The sequence below is a fragment of the Solea senegalensis genome, linkage group LG2 (genome assembly GCF_019176455.1).
Source record: "Solea senegalensis isolate Sse05_10M linkage group LG2, IFAPA_SoseM_1, whole genome shotgun sequence".
Classification (NCBI taxonomy): Eukaryota; Metazoa; Chordata; class Actinopteri; order Pleuronectiformes; family Soleidae; genus Solea; species Solea senegalensis.
In genome coordinates this window covers 35780829-35800345 of record NC_058022.1, presented here as the reverse complement: position 1 = coordinate 35800345, position 19517 = coordinate 35780829, and the positions used below count along the sequence as shown (strand labels likewise).

General features: G+C 42.1%; 3 protein-coding genes across 5 annotated transcripts; 2 read left to right on the top strand and 1 right to left on the bottom strand.

The window, feature by feature from the left end:
* Positions 1-1371: 1371 nt before the first annotated feature.
* LOC122759830 (inhibin beta B chain-like) lies at positions 1372-9966 on the bottom strand. The gene is made up of 2 exons (XM_044014833.1): positions 9014-9966; positions 1372-4720 (listed from the first exon to the last, which is right to left on the bottom strand). Exons 1-2 carry the CDS (start codon positions 9426-9428, stop codon positions 3945-3947), a joined length of 1191 nt encoding a protein of 396 aa, XP_043870768.1. The 5' UTR covers positions 9429-9966; the 3' UTR covers positions 1372-3944.
* Positions 9967-11505: 1539 nt separating this feature from the next.
* On the top strand, positions 11506-16710 carry LOC122759843 (ras-related protein ralB-B-like). 2 transcript variants are annotated; one of them, XM_044014849.1, is made up of 6 exons: positions 11506-11778; positions 12832-13101; positions 13195-13403; positions 13501-13675; positions 14441-14555; positions 16648-16710. In XM_044014849.1, exons 2-5 carry the CDS (start codon positions 12988-12990, stop codon positions 14546-14548), a joined length of 606 nt encoding a protein of 201 aa, XP_043870784.1. In that variant the 5' UTR covers positions 11506-11778; positions 12832-12987; the 3' UTR covers positions 14549-14555; positions 16648-16710. The 2 variants fall into 2 exon arrangements, with proteins under 2 accessions (XP_043870784.1, XP_043870779.1); XM_044014844.1 differs by lacking the exon at positions 16648-16710 and having other exon boundaries at positions 14441-15969.
* A 1073-nt stretch (positions 16711-17783) lies between these two features.
* faimb (Fas apoptotic inhibitory molecule b) lies at positions 17784-19217 on the top strand. 2 transcript variants are annotated; one of them, XM_044014858.1, is made up of 4 exons: positions 17784-18059; positions 18467-18695; positions 18786-18835; positions 18965-19217. In XM_044014858.1, the coding sequence occupies exons 1-4, from the start codon at positions 17943-17945 to the stop codon at positions 19112-19114; spliced, it is 546 nt and encodes a 181-aa protein (XP_043870793.1). In that variant the 5' UTR covers positions 17784-17942; the 3' UTR covers positions 19115-19217. The 2 variants fall into 2 exon arrangements, with proteins under 2 accessions (XP_043870793.1, XP_043870794.1); XM_044014859.1 differs by having other exon boundaries at positions 17899-18059; positions 18471-18695.
* Positions 19218-19517: the final 300 nt, after the last annotated feature.

The window sequence follows — 19517 nt, the reverse complement described above, 5'->3', positions numbered from 1 at the left end:
AGGTACTTATGTCTCCTTCTTTTGCTCTGTGCGTTCCTGAGCAGCAGCAGCAGCAGCAGCAGGAGCAGCAGCAGCAGCAGCAGCAGCAGCAGCAGCAGCAGCAGGAGCAGCAGGAGACAGTGTCACCGTGTGTTCATCACCTGTCAGATTAAGAGGCCTCAGTTTTCTCAAACTTGCCGATCATCTCTCTCCATGTCGCCTTGCCGTGTTATTTAGCTTTTAAACGATGGTGATGATGATGATGATGATGAGGGTTACAGTGTTGACCTGTTTACAAACACAAACTCTCCTCCCCGGGGGGCAAAGGTCGCGACCCCACAGGTCAAACACTTGACCCCTGAAGTCCTACTGAGATTAGCTCGGGTATAATTAGGCACATGGAGTTCTGAGTGAGAACGACCTGTTCTTCCTCCCTGCCCTGAGGAAACTGCTTCTGCTGCTGCTTCTGCTGCTACTGCTGTGAAAATTTGTGAAAATCTCTCTTTTTTTAGGGATTAAAAACATCACTTGCGTGTGTCACAACATGAGAAAAGTCGTCCAAACTCAAAGATTTTCCTAAATATTTCTATTTGTGTGGACATTCATTGAAAAGTCAAGTTCACAAATGAAATCCAGGATTGATTTTTACATTTTTAAAAGTCTGAAATTGATTTAAAAAATCTTTTTTAAAAAAGACAGAAAAGAACCGTTAGATTTACTTCACTTACTACTGAAAAAAAAGTAAAAAATGAATTTTTAAATGATTATTATTTTCTGTCATTTGATTGCAAGGAAACCTTAGTGAATATTTTACGTGTGTATTTTATTTAAATTAAATTAATTAAATAGAATGTCCTACTTTAATATTAATATTAAATATAAATATTTCATATATATTATGAGAGATTGTTGATCTTTTGTATTTATTTCATCAGATTCAAACTTTATTAATAACATTAATACATTTCTATTTGCAGATATTTTTTGTGATCTTATTTTCCTTTTTTTTATTTAACAACATGAATTGTTGTCTTTGTTCTGTGTTATATAATTTAATTTTGGCGCCATATGTCGTAGACATCTTTAAATTCAGTTTGACTAAATACAGTTCTTGAAAGGAGAATTCATTTAAATCGACGACGTTGTTGTTTCTTTAGACTGTAAATCAGCAGCTGTGATTATTTTCTTTTAAAAGTTTATTTCATGACGATAAAAACAAAACACTCCGTATATTAAATGTGACACCAGGTGCTTTGCAATCAGCTGGAAAACGAAACCCCCGCGGCTGCTGCTCGTAATCAGGGGCCGGGAGTTTTCCCCGCTGGGAATCACGGCGTGGAGAAATGTGTAAACACTTCTGCGGAAGCATTTACATACGCCCACACACCCACATACGTTTGGTAATAAGAAAATTTATTTCTCAACAATAACAAAAGACAAAAAATATTTGAAAAGCATATTCATATGTTACATTATGGACTGTACAGAGACAAAGATGGCGCCCGCTTCACCTTCACCTGCAGATGATTCTGGAACAAGCGCTAGCAAAACAACAGAAACAGAAGAAAGGAATCTGATGAAAAAATAGGAAATATCCATGTCTAGGTAGAAAATAGAAAAGAGATTAAGCAGATAATGGACTGATATTATACCCTGATAACAGTGTTTAGGCCTCACAACAACAACAACAACAACAACAACAACAGCTCCACCTCTGGCCTCTTTGGTTCCATGATTTAGGTATAATACATTTGAACAGAGCTCAATTTTTACTCCTATAAAAATAATGTCTTTATTTATTCACGCAATGGCAGTTTCTATTTATTTTCTTATTATTATTATTAGTATTATTTTTATTATTACGAGTCCTCAGTGCAAATATTCTAACAAGCGTTTGCTTTAAAGAATAAGTGAGAGATTGGAGTGGCGAGCAGAGTCGGGGTCGGACAGGAGGCGGGGACATCTCAGGTGTGTGTGTGTGTGTGTGTGTGTGCTGCTGCTGCTGCTGCTGTTCAACCTGAAAACCTCAAAGTGACTGAAGCTTCAAACTGTGTCTCAAAGTGTGTTTCGGTGCCAAACGTGCGGAGACAGAAACTCCGTCGGGACACATTTATTTAGACTCCCATCGAGTCTGTCACATGATTACATAAACGTGTCACGTGTTTAATTTACTGATATAGAGTCATGGAAAAATCCAGAAGAAGTGAGGACTACAGTGCGTCCACACCAAACACTACACACATTTTCCTTGTGTTCCAGTTCCGTTTAAAAAGTGGGCCTCGAACAGAGCCTTGTGGAACACCACAATTCTACTCATGAGAGATTTATCTCGGTTAGAAAAGAAAGAAGCAGTGAAAGAAAACATTATTCTTTTGTAGATTTAAATAAATTATCTTTGAGTTGAGTCATTGATGTCTCCTCAGCGCCCCCTCCTGCCTCGGAGCTGACTCTGCCCCTGCTCACCACTCTGACTTTTCAAGTATTGGTGATCGTTTGTCACTCGAGCTTAAATCCAGCTTGTCTGGTGTTCGGGTTCTTATTCTATACATTGCATAGCTCATGCGGCACTTATTTCTTCTTTTTCTTTCTTCTTTCTCTTTTTAAGGGACTGTAGGGCAGTGGTGCGCCTCCTAGGGCTCACAAAAGGCATTTCAATCTGCAAGTGCTATCCATCAAAGTGTGCGTCGTCGTCACTAAACTGGGCAATATGGCAACTTTTCACTGTCCTTGACTATAAAATGTAAGACGTGTGAAATCATTTTTGATTCAAGCAACTTCTTAAAGGAGATCCTTTCTTCTTTTCTTTTTTTAAAAAAACAAAAAACAAACATCCATACATAATTATTTTTACAAACGCTATAACCTAGAACTAACCCACATTTAGATACAGTCACTGGAAGTTTGGTCGGTTCCTGAACTGTTGGACTGGTCTGAACTGGACTGATCTGGACCTGGTTTGAGTTGTTGGCTGTAAATCTGAAGGTTATTATCTGTGGAGAAGTTTGGTGCATGGTTCCCCACAAACATTTCAAGGGAACTGACATTTAAAATGATCTTAAACCAGAAACCTCATAAAGAGTTGGATTCTATAAGACTATGATCACATGACCAAACTTAAGTGTTTTGCGTTGATGTGATTTGTGGCTGCTAACGTGATTGTAGCTTAAGGCTGAGTTCACTGAGACTTCAGGATCTTTTATCGTATGATATGACGGTCACTGTGTCGGATTAGGCGATCACAGAACGGCGACTTCATCAACTTCATCGCAACTCAGCGCGCATGACTTTTTTGTGGAAAGGTCTTGAGGCCTCTGAGGCGCGGCCTTGATTGTCGTTCACTGACGCACTAATAAACGCGAACTGTTGACCTTTTGGGCAATAACCATGCTTAAAATGTTGTAGCTATGGTGGAAAAACCAAGACGATGGACAGAGGATATTCCAGAATCAGAAGATGTAACACCTGCAACAGGAACCTTCTTAAAAAAACTCTTCTTCAGGAATTCGTCCAAACATCGTGGAACAGAGTTAGCCTAAGCGTGAGCGCGACTCGTGTCCACAAGTGCCGTACGTTGGAGACATCATCAGTGATCGTCCTGAAAGAGGCGTCGTTAAATCATGGACTTGGTGTAAGGCTTCTTCTTTTTACAGGTTTATCTACTCTAACAAACGCTCACATACGTCGACACTATCCTCACCGAACGTTAGACGTTGATTGATTCCATATTTAGCGATTTTGGAAGTTTGGTGACAGAATCAGAAACAGTCTTCCAGCAGAGAATATGACAAACATATATCAAGGAACATAAATATATATACAAGTTTCTGTGCAGGCGTACATGAGTGCGTGTAGATATGTGCGTGTGACACACGTTTGTCTCTCTGTCGTCCATAAATATTCTGTCTATATTCATCTTTTTGACGTAATATCGTGAAGTTTCTCAGTTCCACTTGAAGAATAAACACTCAGGCGCAGCCGCACTCCTCCACGATCATGTTGGGCACGTCCCGCTTCACGATGTTGTACTCGTCGTCAAAGTAGAGCATGGACATGGTGCTGAGCTTGGTGGGGATGCAGCAGGAGTTCATGGAGCCTGGACTCATGCCGCGCATGCGGTACTGGTTCACCACCGCCGTGTGGAAGGACGAGGCGGAGCCGGGAACGCCCGCCATGTAGGCCGGACAGTTCCCCTCGCAGTAGTTCCCAAAGTAGCCCGACGGCGCGATGATCCAGTCGTTCCAGCCGATGAGTCGGAAGTCTATGTAGAACTGCTGACGGCAGCACAGGTTGCTGCTGCCGTCGCACTCCAGCCCCCTCTTGCGGATGCGGTGCTTGTTGTCGGCCTGCCTCGCCTGCACCACTAGGAAGGGCCTGTGCGACTCGTCGTTGTGGTTGAGCAGGATCGGCACCACGTTCTCCGCCTCGCAGCCTTCACAGCGCACGTCCAGGTTCTGCCGCCGGTCGCCCTTCTCGAACACCAACCGCACAGCGTCCGTCAGCATGAAGGTGTGCCAGCTGCTGCGCTTCAGCTCCACCCGCTTCTCCACCAGGTTCCACTTGCTGCCCAGGCCGGGCTCCTGGTAGTAGACCTTCACCGTCACCTTCCGCCGCGGACGCACCTCCATCGCAGACGGCAGGAGCTTAAAGTAGAGCCAGAGCGTGGCCTGCGACGCGTGGAGGTTCTGGTTCCCCTCACTGGAGATGAGGAAGAACAGGCTGGACTTTGAGGTCACCATGTCATCTGAGGAGACAACACAACAAAGACATTCATGAACAACATCACAACACTACAGTAAAGGCTTTAGAGATGTTACAGAAACAAAAGCAGCTCCAGCCTCAGATCAGGGAGGAACTTATCCTGAAGGACTGAGGAGGAGGTGGAGGAAAAGGAGGAGGAAGAGAAGCAGGAGGAGGTTTAACAGAGCATAAACATTCAAAGGCTAAGCATTGAATGCTGCTTGAAAATGAGATCTTAAGGAATTGCCGTCACAAGGAGTGTGGGGGAGTGAAGACGTGAGAACAAACATGAGCTGCTTCTGTGAACTCTGTGAGGCTTTTATTTTGTCAACAGCAGCTCAGGTCAACCGAGGTTTATGATCTCACCTCATTTTTCCCAACTTAATAAAAACTAAAGGTGCATTTACAGCAAGTGCGACGCAGCAGAGATGGGTGTGGTCTTTCAGCCGACACAGGAAGTGAACAACAAACAGCAGATAATCCTCATATTTTTGACTGACTTCAGTCAAAACTTCTCAAAGTCCAGGAGGGATCCTTCAAAATCAGAAGTGCAAGGACGCCGTCAAGCTTTGTACTAGCATAACAGCTGGTCGATAATCAATCAATCAATGACAGTGCACATGGACAAGCTGATTGACAGCTGCCAGGAGAAGAAGATCATCACGGAGCTAATCATCAGGACTGAACTTCATGAACTCTGAGCCAAGTCGAGTGGGAGGAACAGAGATTGATAGTTTCCCCCCCCAAAAAAAGGACACAGAGTCGAAGATTTAACAGCTAAGTAGAAGTCGAACGCAGAACGAGCCTCCACACGCACAAGCTCGTCCGTCACAGAGAACTAATCTGCCGTCATTACTCAGCACGACCGCACGACCTGTAGCTGAGGACTCGCACACTGTCATACACTCGAGAGCAAACCGTGTTCTGCTGGGTGGTTCACGTCCGTCACCACCTCCTCCATCAAACGCCAAAAACCTCAACTCACTCACTCGGTGTGAGATCAAAGACACGGCAGCCGGAGGTTCAATTCCCTCTGAGTGTGAAGCTTACGTGACTTAATTTTCTGATATAGCGATGATGATGATGATGATGAAAAACCACTTCCAAACCACACAATGACGACACACAAGTCGCTTCCCCAAATTAATTTCTAATACTCGAGAACTTAAAAAATAACCTCAACTCTTCACTGGAAATCTGTGGCTACAAAATAAAAGCCTGCTACACAGGTTTGTCTGATTTACATATTTACATTTACAGATACTTCCACTATTTATAACTCTCCGTCAATAATAATTAAATTAAATTAAATTAAATTAAATTAAATTAAATTAAATTAAATTAAATTAAATTAAAAAATATATATATTATTATTTATTGAACAATATTGTCACTAAATATAGAATGTTGTCTGAACACATGCCCTCACATTTAGGAAAAGAAAACATGAACACATGTTTAATTCTCTAATACCCTAAGTTTACTTACGACGAAATATTCTTTTTAAATTTAAAGTGCAGAAAATACCATGTTTATATCACATAAAAACATCACACTAATGTTTTTCTGTGCCTTAACCGTAAACAAACAAAACTACTCTGGAGCCTCAGTGTACAGTACAGAGTGTGTCATTACATCACACACACACACACACAGTGAATTATAACGTGGTGCCACAGGCTGCAGAGTTCAGGTCGTCAATCTGCATTCAGAGTGCACGACGGCCGACACAAAAGCTGTGACCTTATACTGAGGGGACACACACACACACACACACACACACAGTCCTCGCTGTTTTTGCAAACCGTCACAGTTTCACTGGCATCTTCATCTTAAAACCATCACCACGTTCATTTAACATTTAAAACATTTGCTTTCATGTAGTTTATAGAGCTGGTGAAGGTCAAAGGTTGAGTTCCCTCGTCTCATAACTAAAATCACAAAAAAGTATCCAAAACATTTCAAAAAATTTACTTGTTTACATCACAAAAATATGCTACAGAATGTGATTTTACAGAAACTATTTTGCAAAAAATTTAAATTTTCCAAAAACTTAACGTTGCAAAATATGTTATAGAATGTTGTAAATTTACAAAAAAATTTAGTTGCATCATTAAAAATTTTACAGAATGTCATTTACAAAAAGTGTCCATTTTACAAAAACTTTACATTTGTATTTAATGTAATTTTACAAAAACCTTACTAACGTGACCACATGTAAATGTAACTAAACTTCCAGATGTGTGTCACTCAGGATACATATTTTCTAAAGTGAAAGACAGGAATCTTATATAAGATTGCTATAAATCACTAGGACTGTGTGTTGGTGTGAGTTCCACTGCATTTTCAAGTCGCTCACGTGAAATATTATGATTCATGTCATTACATTACATTACATGTCATTTAGCAGACGCTTTTATCCAAAGCGACTTACAATGGAATCAAGTACAATTAGCCAGGGGTGGAATCGAACTTGCGACCATGATGTCTTTGGTACACAAGGTAGGGTCTTAACCACTGAGCCACTCCACCCCATCAACCCCATCATGTCCGTCAACACACACACACAGACAGACACACACAGACACACAGTGGGTGTTAGGGTGAAGCAGGTGGCGTGGTTGATCATTTTCAGCCCTCTTCTCTTCTCTCTGTGTGTGTCTGTGTCTTTCTCTGAGTAAACTGTTGGTGTGAGTGTGTGAGTGTTGTCCTGGTGCCATGTCCTCGACTGGCAGACGCTCAGCGCCGTAAACTGGGCCAACTGGCAAACACACAACGCCGAGGTGGAAGCTCCTCAACACAGAGAAACATCGCTAACTCAAAGGGTCGCAGTGGGAGAGCAGAACCTCGGCCCACACCAACAACACCAGCTCTGCACACACTACAGACACCACAGACAGAGGTCACGACCTTCATGGACTACATCGCTAAAATCGCCGCCTTTTCATGTGAGTGAATTGAAAATCGTTAGCCTAATAGCATAGTTGCCTCGTCATATTTAAACGTAGGGAATAAGGTAGGGTGATGCAGCAGTGGTAGGAGAGTTAAGTTAGGCAGATATCACAATGAACAAAAAAATGACTATTAGGCTAACGAAATGCTGAATCCCCAACATACAGTCCTAGTGATTTATTTAAAAGTGCCACAAGGGGGAGCTGTCTTTCCAGTCCAGTTTTATTTGATCACTTTTCAAATAAAAATATGTATCCATAGCAACACGTTCTGTAACAGTTTGTAACATGTTTTCATGTCTTTGGAACGTTACTAAGCCTCATTATGTTTTTTTGTAACACAATTCATTTACAGTTACATTTGTAAAATTACAACAGAGCACTTTTATCTCTTTTATTATAAACAGCAACTTACAGCAACTTTTATCAAATCTCTGAAAACTAAATAATAAAAAAGAAATGTGAAAATAAATATATTTCACTTTTGTTGACAAACAAACAAAAGAGGCAAAGAAAAGAACCTCACAACACACACACACACACATGCTCGGTGCTTTTATTTTGGCGGGTTCTCAGACCCAACATCTGTTCAACATCAGCATGTTCACACACACACACACACACACACACAGACCTGTGTGTTAACAGAGATTAAAGGAACAGTTCCTTTTTTTTCTGATTTCTCACTTTAACTTTAACTAACAAGATTTTCCTCAAAAACAAACAAAATAAAATACTGAAGTGTTGAAGGAAAAAAGCAGATATTCTGAGCTAGATGCTGCATTTAAAGGGATATTTCTGTTGTTTTATCCATGCAGAAGTCAATGTGCTGCATGTAAGAGACAGAAGAACCTCTTAATGCTCTGTTTTAGATAATCAACGCAATTTACAGACAATTTCTTCCAAAACATCAGTGAAGCTTTTGTTACTCTGTTTTCTCTTCATCAATTATTTACACTCAGGGTTTTTTCACTTTAATTTAGTGTATAATTGATAATAAACGTATTGAACGTTGACTCTTTAAAGCGCTGGCATTTGAAAATATTTAAAATCCTGCAAACAGAAAGAATGAAGATGTTTTCTCTGCTGAAACTCTGCAGTCTACATGAAAACATGTCACATGTTTGTGTCTCCACAGACACTGAACTCTGACACACATACATGGAACATAAAAACCCTCAACTAACCCTTTCAAAGTGCGGGTCCTGGGTCAGATTGTGTCTTGTGCTCTGCTTCATCTCTAACTTTAATCTGACAAAAGCAGAATCTATGATGGATTAAGTTTGAAGTTAGTCAAAGTTAAATCAGGTGATCACAGACATCATCTTCATCATCCTCACCCTCACCTTTCTCAGCGAAGCTGATGATCTCGGAGCTCTCCTCCAGAACCTCGTTGCTCATCGCGTGTCCGTCCAGGTTGGGGATCTCCACGCGTCCGTCCTCCCGCAGTTTCCCCGCGTGCAGCTTCCGCAGCGCCGTCACCATGGCCGCCTTCGGCACCGGGTGCGTGATGTTGGGTCTGTCCCGCATCTGCAGCCGGCTCAGGATGTGCCTCTTCACAGCCTCCACGAAGTCCACGTTCATCCGCGCGGACTCGGCGTCCGCGGGCTGCGACGCGCCGCCGCAGGACGCGCAGGTTTCCCGCGGCGCCGCGTGCGCCTCAGCCTCGGTGGCGGGCGCAGCGGTGCCGCGGATGGAGAGGACGCAGGTGAGGAGGAAGAGGAGGAGGAGGAGTGAGAGCCGGAACAGACAGCTCCTCATTTTCTGTCCGAGGAGGAGAAGAAAGAAAAGCGTTTTCCCTCTGCTGTTTGAGTCAAAGTCATAAAGTGGAAGAAGAACAGGTAGAAAATCCGCACGTGACGCTGCTGCGCTTTGTTTCCACTCAGTGATGAAGATGTTTGATCACATGTTTGAGAGGAAGACTCTGCTGCAAATGTCTCAACATCAAATGTCCCGCACTTTGGACAAGTTTCACACACACACAGCACGTGCCATGATCTCAAGAATTATCATCAGTTCAAAGTTATAATCCACATCATCATCATCTTCCTCATCATCATCAGCGGCAGCAGCAGCGTGAGAAAACCAGAACCCGAATCCTCCTGGAACCTTCTCCACATACACTCTGGAAGAACATCATCATCATCAGGTCCTTCATCACCATCATCTTCAGTCCACACAACGCTGATCCTCACTCCCACTGAGCCGCAGTGGGAGGCGATGAAGATGAAGATGAGGAGGAGAAGGAGGAGGAGAGGGAGGTGCACCAGAGCCAGAGAGGAGCGTCTCCATGCTGCCGTGTCTGACACTCTGCACCCGCGACACACACTCAACTTTTATATACAGGGGTGACGGTCAGGGGGCGGGGCTAATGTGGAGGAGGAGGAGGGGCGGTGTTAATAACCCTGCTCCCTGGGGAGAAATCACTGAATTATTCCTGAAGGAATTCCCAGATTGCATTATACACAGGCAGACAAAGAGGCCTTTATTTTGAAATAATGCAGATTATTAGACACTTATCATAGGGAGAAAAGAAAGAAAGAAAGAAAGAAAGAAAGAAAGAAAGAAAGAAAGAACTGAAGTTTGTAAAAGCATTCACTCTCCCACACCAAACTCCAAAGAGAAAATCAGTGATTTTAGCTGGTGGGGACACAGGAGCTGCTGGTCTATTGCTGCCTCGTGTGGTCACTTTGTGTCACTGAGGTCAATCTGAACAAAGGATTTTAAACACAGAATTTCACAAAATGACACATTTGAACTTAGTGATGGAGGCAGCAGTGGATCAACAACTCCTGTGTGTGTGATGTTAAAATCACTGATTTTCTCACTGGGCTTTGGTGTGGGAGAGTGAGTGGTTTACAAACTTCAGTTTCCTGTTGAAAAAGTCTGTCTAACAGTGAGATAAAGACGTGTACATGTTCTTAAAATGCCTGAAGATGTGAACACCTTATCCTTCCATGTTTGTTAGTTTTAATCACTGTATTATTAATAAACATAAATATAAATGTCCACATGCATCCAAACAGCTGCAGCCTCTGCAGTCAAATGTGACTAATGAGTGTCTGCAGCACCACAGCACGTCCTCAACTACAATATTTGTTAGTAAAAACTTTAGAAACAAATCAGCTCCACGCCAGACAGGTGCAGCTGCAGTGACCTTTGACCTGTCAGTTGCTTATTATCATAAAGCAAAACAACAGGAGGTGCAGAAACAGGTGAGAGCTGAGTGTAAACGATGTGAGTGTGTGCTCAGTTAAATGACCATCATCCGTCACTGAGCTCCTCTGCGAGCAGCCCTGGACAAAGTGATGAAACAACGCCATCTTTTGCCCAAGTATGGGTATTACAACGGTATCTGAAAATAGCAGAATTCATCTTTTAACAGGACTTTTATTTTACTTCCTGTGCTTATTATGGCACTCATTATGTCGAAATAAACGAATGTTAACAAATAAATACGTTATACATGAACTATGCGGTTTTACATATAAATTCCTAAAATGTATTTTATATGCAAGTAAAACGTGGTCATTATTAACTTTAACAATTTAAAATGTGTAAATTAATCATCAAAAAATACATATTTACACATGTATATACATTTAAAAAAAACTATTAAGCTTTTATTATTAAAATATAAATGTTTTGTAATGAATGAATATAAAGAGCTACACCGGTTTTTGTACATAGATAAACTTTTATTTTGAAAATAGTTTCGCTGTTAGTTTTATGCAAATACGTGTACTTTAATATTTAAATAATTAAAATACAGATAAATTATAATACACGAGACAAATGAGGAATTCCGTGACGTCATATCCTGTTAACAGTATCAGCCTCACGCTGAGAGGAGGTAAAACGTGATGATGTATCACTCGTGTGTGTTTTCCGGTGACCTCGTTGTGTGTTCCTGTGAGCGGTGACTCCGTGCTCCTGTTTACAGCCGCAGAGTGATTGGTCCTCTCGTACATAGACGATCTTGGTGAGAGTCCGGTTGTAAGGTGGGGCAGCAGCAGCAGCGTCTGTCTTCAAACTTGTGGAACTTTTCTCTCTCTATTGGCGTCGCTTAATGGCGGATTGTTCAGCGGCTGCCGCACACACACGTTAGCGGGTGAGTCAGCGCTTTGTCCACTGCGCACTTTAACGCGTACGTGTTTGTCGTAGCGTCTCCGCACGGACGTGTTTTAATGTCGGGGGGTGGTGGGGGGAGAAAAAGCGTTTAACTGTCGCTGCTTCAGTGGCTAGCGCCCAGCACAGAGAGCGACAGCGTGAACAACCAATCAGAGCGAGGCCCGGGCACTGAACTCACCATTCAGGGGCGGGGTTTGAGCTGGAGGCGGGAACAGAGGAGTCTGTAGAGTGTCCTGTAGTTTGTAGCTGACAGCTGTGATCACACACACACACTTCTCTGTTTTATTATCACATAATAGTTGTGCTGTGTGACGTCATCAGTCAGTCTGTGACGTGTGAGTGTGACAGTTAAAGTGTCAGTCATGGAGTTGCTTTGCTTTGCTGTTTGTGTCCTTTACTATAGGACAGAGGGCAGCAGAGGTCATTCTGTTTACAACTGCAGCGATCTATCGATTAATCAATGATCCGCCAACCACTCTGATCATTTATTGATCAGTGTGAGGGATTATTTAAACTATCCTGGGATTTTAAATATGAATTTTTTGTGGTTTCTTTTTCATTTCATGGATAAATCGACACAGTAATCAATGGTGAAAGTAGTTGTTTACAGTGTTAACACAGTTTGTTTACTTTGTAAACACAAGGTGTTTTCACCCTGCAGCATGGTTAATCTTTTTCACCGTTACTGATTTAATCTGTTGATTATTTTCTTCATTAATCGATAAAGTGACGATTGTGTGATGTCCTCAAATAAACCAAAGATTTTCAGTTTTTCTGGAAAACAGAACTGATTTATATTAAAAAAAGTTCAAAGTCTGACTTTAAGTAATTCATCAATTATCAAAATAGTTGGACCTTTTATCTAATAACTGATTTCCTGTGATAATCAGGTGTCCATGAATCAATAATGTTTGATTTATGATCAGTTAATTGATGTTTTTTGTTTCTGGCTGTTTATATGAATGTACAGATGATACAGTTACTGTGTTTATGATGTTCATGAGATTATAAATTCATCTTCAATTTCTTCCAGGTTCCTCCGGGTCCTTCTGAGTCCTTCCTGGTTTCTCCTGGTTCCTCTTGGTCCAGGTTTCTCCTGGTTTCTTCTCGCTTCTCCTGGTTTCTCCTGGTTCTGGTCTTCAGTAGTGGGTCTGCGCTGTGAGCTGTAGGACTGACGTAGACCAGAATCATGGCGTCCGGTAAGAACAAGAACCAGACATCCCTGGTTCTTCATAAGGTGATCATGGTGGGCAGTGGCGGCGTGGGAAAGTCTGCCCTCACGCTGCAGTTCATGTACGACGAGGTGAGACTTTAGGACCGCCCCTTTTCCTGTTTCCAAACCCTGTTCTGTCCTCCTGTTTCTCGACAATGACCCGCTTCTCTTCTCTGGTCACAGTTCGTGGAAGACTACGAGCCGACCAAGGCCGACAGCTACAGGAAGAAGGTGGTGCTGGACGGGGAGGACGTCCAGATCGACATCCTGGACACGGCGGGACAGGAGGACTACGCTGCCATCAGGGACAACTACTTCCGCAGTGGAGAAGGTTTCCTGTTGGTCTTCTCCATCACAGAGCACGAGTCCTTCACCGCCACATCCGAGTTCAGGTCCGTCAACAAGCCGGCTTCATATCGCGACATGGTTTGTTTGGACTGAACCACTGTAACGTCTGTGGGGGTGGTTTATTTATTCCTGTTCTATCAGGGAGCAGATCCTGAGGGTGAAGGAGGAGGAGGCGATCCCTCTGCTCGTCGTGGGGAACAAGTCGGATCTGGAGGAGCGGCGGCAGGTGTCCGCGGACGAGGCCACTGGGAAGGCCGGCGAGTGGGGCGTCCAGTACGTAGAGACGTCCGCTAAGACGAGAGCTAACGTCGACAAGGTAGGACACGCCATGTCACAACCTTCAAGGGACACGATCTTTGAAGGAAGGATGCTCCGGACTTTGTCGTGTTTGTCAGAATTGAACTTGTGGTTGTCGCGTTGTCTGAAGAAAGACGGCGCCGCAGGTTATACATCGTCTCCTTCTACTTCCAGGTCAAAGACCGTGGAGGACATTTTGGTGCATGTGCAGAACACAGAGTCCGACTCCAATCTGACTAAGCGTACGCATGCAGGAGTAATCGGACTATGACTCACATTATCCACATGTGTTAGTCTGACTAAGACTAGCTTGATTTTAGTCAGACTAATATGTTTATGTTGTGTGACTTTTAGAAATCCAAATTATTGTCTTAGTCCAACCAAAAATCAGACTCTTATCATTTTAGTATATGCACTTAAAGCTGCAGTACGTTCACTTCCTGCATCACCAGATTGTTTTCAAAGAATCCAGTGACACACACACACACACACACACGTTACCTCAGTTCTTTGTAGAAACTGTTATTTAAAGACAACTTGATGAGATTTGAGTCAAAGGTCAAACTCAGCAGATTTGTAAATAAGTGTAAAAAAGTGTCATTATTTATATGTATAATATTTGTGACTGGTGTGAAGGTGGTGCAGTTGTCGTGGTTCGTGTCTCTGTGCAGGTTCTTACTCAAACATCATCATCATGTTCAAACACGCTGCTGTCTCCTCCCCCGCCTGCCTGCCTGAGGCTGACTCCGCCCCCCTCATTTACCTGTCCCTCCTCTTCTCTCAGGTGTTCTTCGACCTCATGAGGGAGGTGCGCAAGAAGAAAATGGCCGAGAGCAAAGACAAGAACGGACCCAGCGGCAAGAAGAAGAAGAAGCGCTGCTGCATCCTGTGACCTGGAGGTGACGCTGTGCCAACACCAACAATAATGACAATAATAATAATAATAATATCTATAATAATGAAAGCAGCAGACGGCAGCTTTATATCATCAAAAAAAATCTATTTTAATCTATAAAATCAAAATAAAAGGAAAAGGTGACTGCATGTAATGATGGTCACATGACAGGATTCTCACTTCTTCTGTTGGGCTGCTGCTGCTTCCTCTTTATGACACACACGGCTCTGTGTGATCACGAGCATTTACTTGTACTCACTTATTTTCAATGATAATAGTCAATGAGAAAACCACGTGACCACCATCGTGTCCACACACGTGCAAAAACCACAACATATTCATTAGATAAATGAAGTAGATGATGTCAAATCTACGTGAGCCTGATTCTACGATGTCTTCAGAACATGTTCACGTCTTTAGCTCACTGTGAGACAGACTTTTCCAACAGGAAACTGAAGTTTGTAAATCACTCACTCTCCCACACCAAAGTCCATAGAGAAAACCAGTGATTTTAGCTGGTGGGGACACAGGAGCTGCTGGTCTACTGCTGCCTCGTGTGGACACTCTGTGTCACTGAAGTTAGTCTAAACAAAGGATTTTAAATGCCGAATTAAAAGAATAAGACATTTGAACTTAGTGACGGAGGCAGCAGTGGATCAACAACTCCTGTGTGTGTGTGATGTCAAAATCACTGGTTTTCTCTATGGGCTTTGGTGTGGGAGAGTGAAAAGGTGTTGAGGTTTTCTCAAAAGGATTTTTTCCAAACACTAAAACACTGATTCCCCGCTCATGAGGAAGGTTGATTCACGTTCATTCACGTCAGCTTGAAACAGTGCAGACGTCCTAACTTCCTGTTAAACCAAAGAGGAACAATGAAAACAATGATATGTTTCCAGTTAACGGTCAGTTAACCGTCACAGCTGTGGTGCTGCTGTGGTTTTTCTCATTTTTTAAATGACAATCAAAGACACAGCATCCATGTTCTGATGGCCACTTCCTCCATGCAGCAGCAGCAGCAACAACACAAACAACAGATACTTTGTGAACAGTGCCAGAGTGAAACATCCTGTGTCGTTTGCCAACCTTTGACCTCTGCTGTTTTTCAGAAGCCAAAAACTTAGTTTAATCCAACGTTATTTTTATTTGTTCGTCTTTCTTGTTTTGTTGTTTTCTCACATTCCTGATATGTAACGACACTTCAAACACTCCTTTGTATCAAACTTTATTGTTCACCTGCTTCACAGACACAAGTGTAATTTATAGTCTGAAGATTTTCAAAGGGATCTGCTGTTGAACACTGTGTGTGTGTGTGCGTGTGTGCGTGCTTGTGTGTGTGTGTGTGTGTGTGTGCGCACGCGCATGTGAGTGTGAGAGAGACAACCTTGTATCCATTTGATAATAAAAGATATTGATCAGTCTTTTTTTCCCCCCCTTTTGTGCCGGTATCAATCGAGCCGATTATTATTATTATTTTCATAAAAGATTATCCATAACAAAAATAACACATTTTAATATGAAAAAAGAAGAAATATCAAACAAAACTGCAATAATTTATAAATAATTGATTCTGTCATAAAACATTTATTGAAGGTTAATCTAAATCTAAACCATGAATTTATTCACCCTCCAACAGCATTGAAAAATAAATAGGAAATGAGACTTGGAACATTTGATTGATTTTGACAAATTCAAAGGCTTTTAACTTGAAAATCTGGTGAGATAGATTTACTTCCTGACATTAAAAAAACAACAGTATTAGATAAAAACATGTTTAAATAAACCTCACTATAGATAGAAGATCATTCTTCAGTTGATGTGGGGGCGTGGCCACCAGATGGCGCCATACGTCAAGTTTTCAGGACAAACAAAGCTGAGGTTTTACATGTCATTTAGCAGGTTTAAATAATTTTAATTTTCAATCATCTGATTAATGAATAAGTCAGTTTGAAGAAAATTAATCACCCGTTTTAAAGATAATATAATTTTTTTTAATATAAAATAAAACCTCACTGATGATTCATTATTGATTTTTAATCCTGACACTGACCTTTAAACCTTTTCAAAAATATTCTCTCCACTTTCTTTCATCACATCAGCCACTGAGAGAAGAAGGTGGAGAAGGAGGTGGTTTCCATGACGACACGAGACGGAGACCAGTCTGACCTTTAGGCTTCAGCTGCGGGAGAGAACGGTGACCTCTGACCTCACTCGTATGTTATGTTCAAATCTTTTAAAGGAAAGTGATGATGATGATGTCATCGTTTCACCACAGGTCGATGTGATCTCACCTGAGCTCGTATCAGATGACGACGACAAACAGGTGCAGCTGGTCTGACCTGCCCCGTCACACACACACACACACACACAGATATGATTTATCACCTGACGTTTTATAATCTAATGTAAACAAACATTATGTGTTCCCTCTTGTACTAAAAAATGTACGTTCTAAAGAAAGTAATGAAAATAAATAAGCATGTAAATCACAATTTAAACATTTTCACTAAAATAGTAAATATAATGTAGCTCATTCTCAGTTTAATCTGTAACCTATGGATCTATTTTGATGAAAATCTCAGTTTTAATAAAGACACACGCAGCTCCATACAGTAATGAAATGTCAACAGTTTTCTTTTTGTAGTTCTTTAAATATAACATATATATACAGTATATATGTATATATATATATATAGATATGTATCGAAAAACTTTATACATGAGATCTTCATTTTAACGGTCTTTTTCTGCAGCTCCAGGTTGACTTTATTTGGGTGGAGAGGGGACAAAAATGGCTCTTACTGTCATAGACATACAGTATTTAATGTGTCAGTCATTTTCAAAGCTGAAGGGACACTAGGAGGCGCTGTCATTTGATGACATACAGAGGGAAAAAACACCTATCTGACTTAAATTTCTGAAAGACACTGTTCACCATCTGCAGAAAACTCATGTTAAGATCAAAACTTTAGTTCAGGTTTATGGAGTTTAAAAAAAAAATAATCAAAGAAAATGTCAATATTTTCAATGATGTGATTTCATTTTTGGTAAACTATAAGCTCACTCAAGTTTAGGTCCCATGCTTGTTTATAACTGACTCCTTTTCTTTGTTTAGGTTTACTTTGACTGTGTGTGTGTGTGTGTGTCAGCTTTGCAGGCAGCTAAACCTCTTACAGTAATACACCTGCTGCTGAGTGGACACCTCAGTGCTGCAGAGCCTGTTGCCCGGGACGATGGAGGAGATGTTGCTCCTGCTCCTCTGAACCTTCATCTCGTCACGTCCTGACGACGAGCAGAAACATCAGCAGAAGCATCAGCAGAAACATCAGCAGAAACATCGGCAGAAGCATCAGCAGAAGCATCAGCAGAAACATCAGCAGAAGCATCAGCAGAGATGCTGAGTGACGACGTGGTCGCCACATGGGAGGTGGAGCTGAGCGACGGCGTTTACAGGATCGAGTTTGCTCACGGGACAACTTCAGGGAAACGCGTTGTTTACATCAACGGACAGGTGAGGGTCTTCACCTGTGTCACTGACAGTGAAAATTCAACTAGTTTTAGATCAAATGTGTTTCGTTCAGCTCTAGAAAAAACCACTCACTCTCCCACACCAAAGCACCAATAGAGAAAATCAGTCATTTTAACATCACACACACGCAGGAGTTTTTGATCCACTGCTGCCTCCATCACTAAGTTCAAATGTTCGGCATTTAAAATCCTTCATTAAGATTTAGCTCAGTGACACAAAGTGACCACAAGAGGCAGCAGTAGACCAGCAGCTCCTGCGTCCCCGCCAGCTAAAATCACTGGTTTGGTGTGGGATGTACCAAATGTGAAATTTTTACCAAACTTTTTCTTTGTGTACTTTTACTAAAGTTTAGGATAACACTTTCAAAGTAAAAGCCATCTCTGTGACAGGAAGTCATCAGGAAAGACTGGATGTTCAAGCTGGTCGGAAAGGAAGCATTCACAGTGGGAGGAGCCAACACCAAAGCCAACATCACCATCGAGGCGGTCGGCGGCTTCACTTACGAGTACACGCTGCAGGTGGGTGGGCGGAGCCTGCAGAAGTTCACCGACCAGCGGGCCCAGACGACAAAGACGTGGCTGCTGAGTGTGGACGGAGAGGAGTGCAGGGTGGTGCTGGGTGAGGACCAGGGGGAGGAGTCAAGCCAGTAACACTTGAAGCTAATAATAATTCCTAACATAGAGGCTGTTGTTTGTGTTTCTCTGACAGAAAAAGACACGATGGATGTTTGGTGTAACGGACAGAAAATGGACACAACGGTAAAAATATGAAAATATTAACATTATTGATGTCATACATTCATTTAAAGCTCAGCTAGGTGTGCTAAAAAATTGAGGTGAAAATGAAGACATTTTTGGACGTGAGTCGTCTGCGTCTTGTGTCCACAGGGAGAGTTCGTGGACGACGGCACGGAGACAAGCTTCACGCTGCGGGAACACGAGTGCTGCATCAAAGCCACGGGTGGCAGCAGGAAGAAGAGCGGCATCGCACACCACCTCCTGCTGGACGGAGAGAGGATTGCAGCTGCCTCACACTGATGCTGTGAGCAGGAAGTAACTCTGGCGCTGCAAAATTCTTTTTATTCCACATGGTGTTGTTGATTTTAATGATAAAATTAGGAAATAAAAGCATCAAGTCTGATTTCTGCCTGTTTAGTGCGTCGTAACGTGACTTTATTTTGAAGGAGCTCTGCATTTATTCAAGAATTATGTTAAAATTATTTATAAAAATATATTTATGTGAGTAAATCAGATTAATAGACATTTTTGCGTCAGTCTTTGCGCACCTTTCACGCAACAACTCACATCGTGAATGCGGCTGCGTCAAGTACACAGCAATGGAAGAGAAGAAAACCGGATGTAGAGCAGTTTAGTGTTCAAAATAAAAGCTCGCTTCAAAATACAAAACCTCAGTCACGGGAAAATGAGTGTCAATGATGTG

Coding starts and splice junctions, on each gene's coding strand:
- LOC122759830 (XM_044014833.1), bottom strand. CDS start 9,428: ATGAGGAGCTGTCTGTTCCGGCTCTCACTCCTCCTCCTCCTCTTCCTC. Junction 4,721..9,013: donor CATCAGCTTCGCTGAGAAAG/GTGAGGGTGAGG, acceptor TTGTCTCCTCAG/ATGACATGGTGACCTCAAAG.
- faimb (XM_044014858.1), top strand. CDS start 17,943: ATGCTGAGTGACGACGTGGTCGCCACATGGGAGGTGGAGCTGAGCGAC. Junction 18,060..18,466: donor TTGTTTACATCAACGGACAG/GTGAGGGTCTTC, acceptor TCTCTGTGACAG/GAAGTCATCAGGAAAGACTG. Junction 18,836..18,964: donor GACAGAAAATGGACACAACG/GTAAAAATATGA, acceptor TTGTGTCCACAG/GGAGAGTTCGTGGACGACGG.
- LOC122759843 (XM_044014849.1), top strand. CDS start 12,988: ATGGCGTCCGGTAAGAACAAGAACCAGACATCCCTGGTTCTTCATAAG. Junction 13,102..13,194: donor TGCAGTTCATGTACGACGAG/GTGAGACTTTAG, acceptor CTCTGGTCACAG/TTCGTGGAAGACTACGAGCC. Junction 13,404..13,500: donor ACCGCCACATCCGAGTTCAG/GTCCGTCAACAA, acceptor CTGTTCTATCAG/GGAGCAGATCCTGAGGGTGA.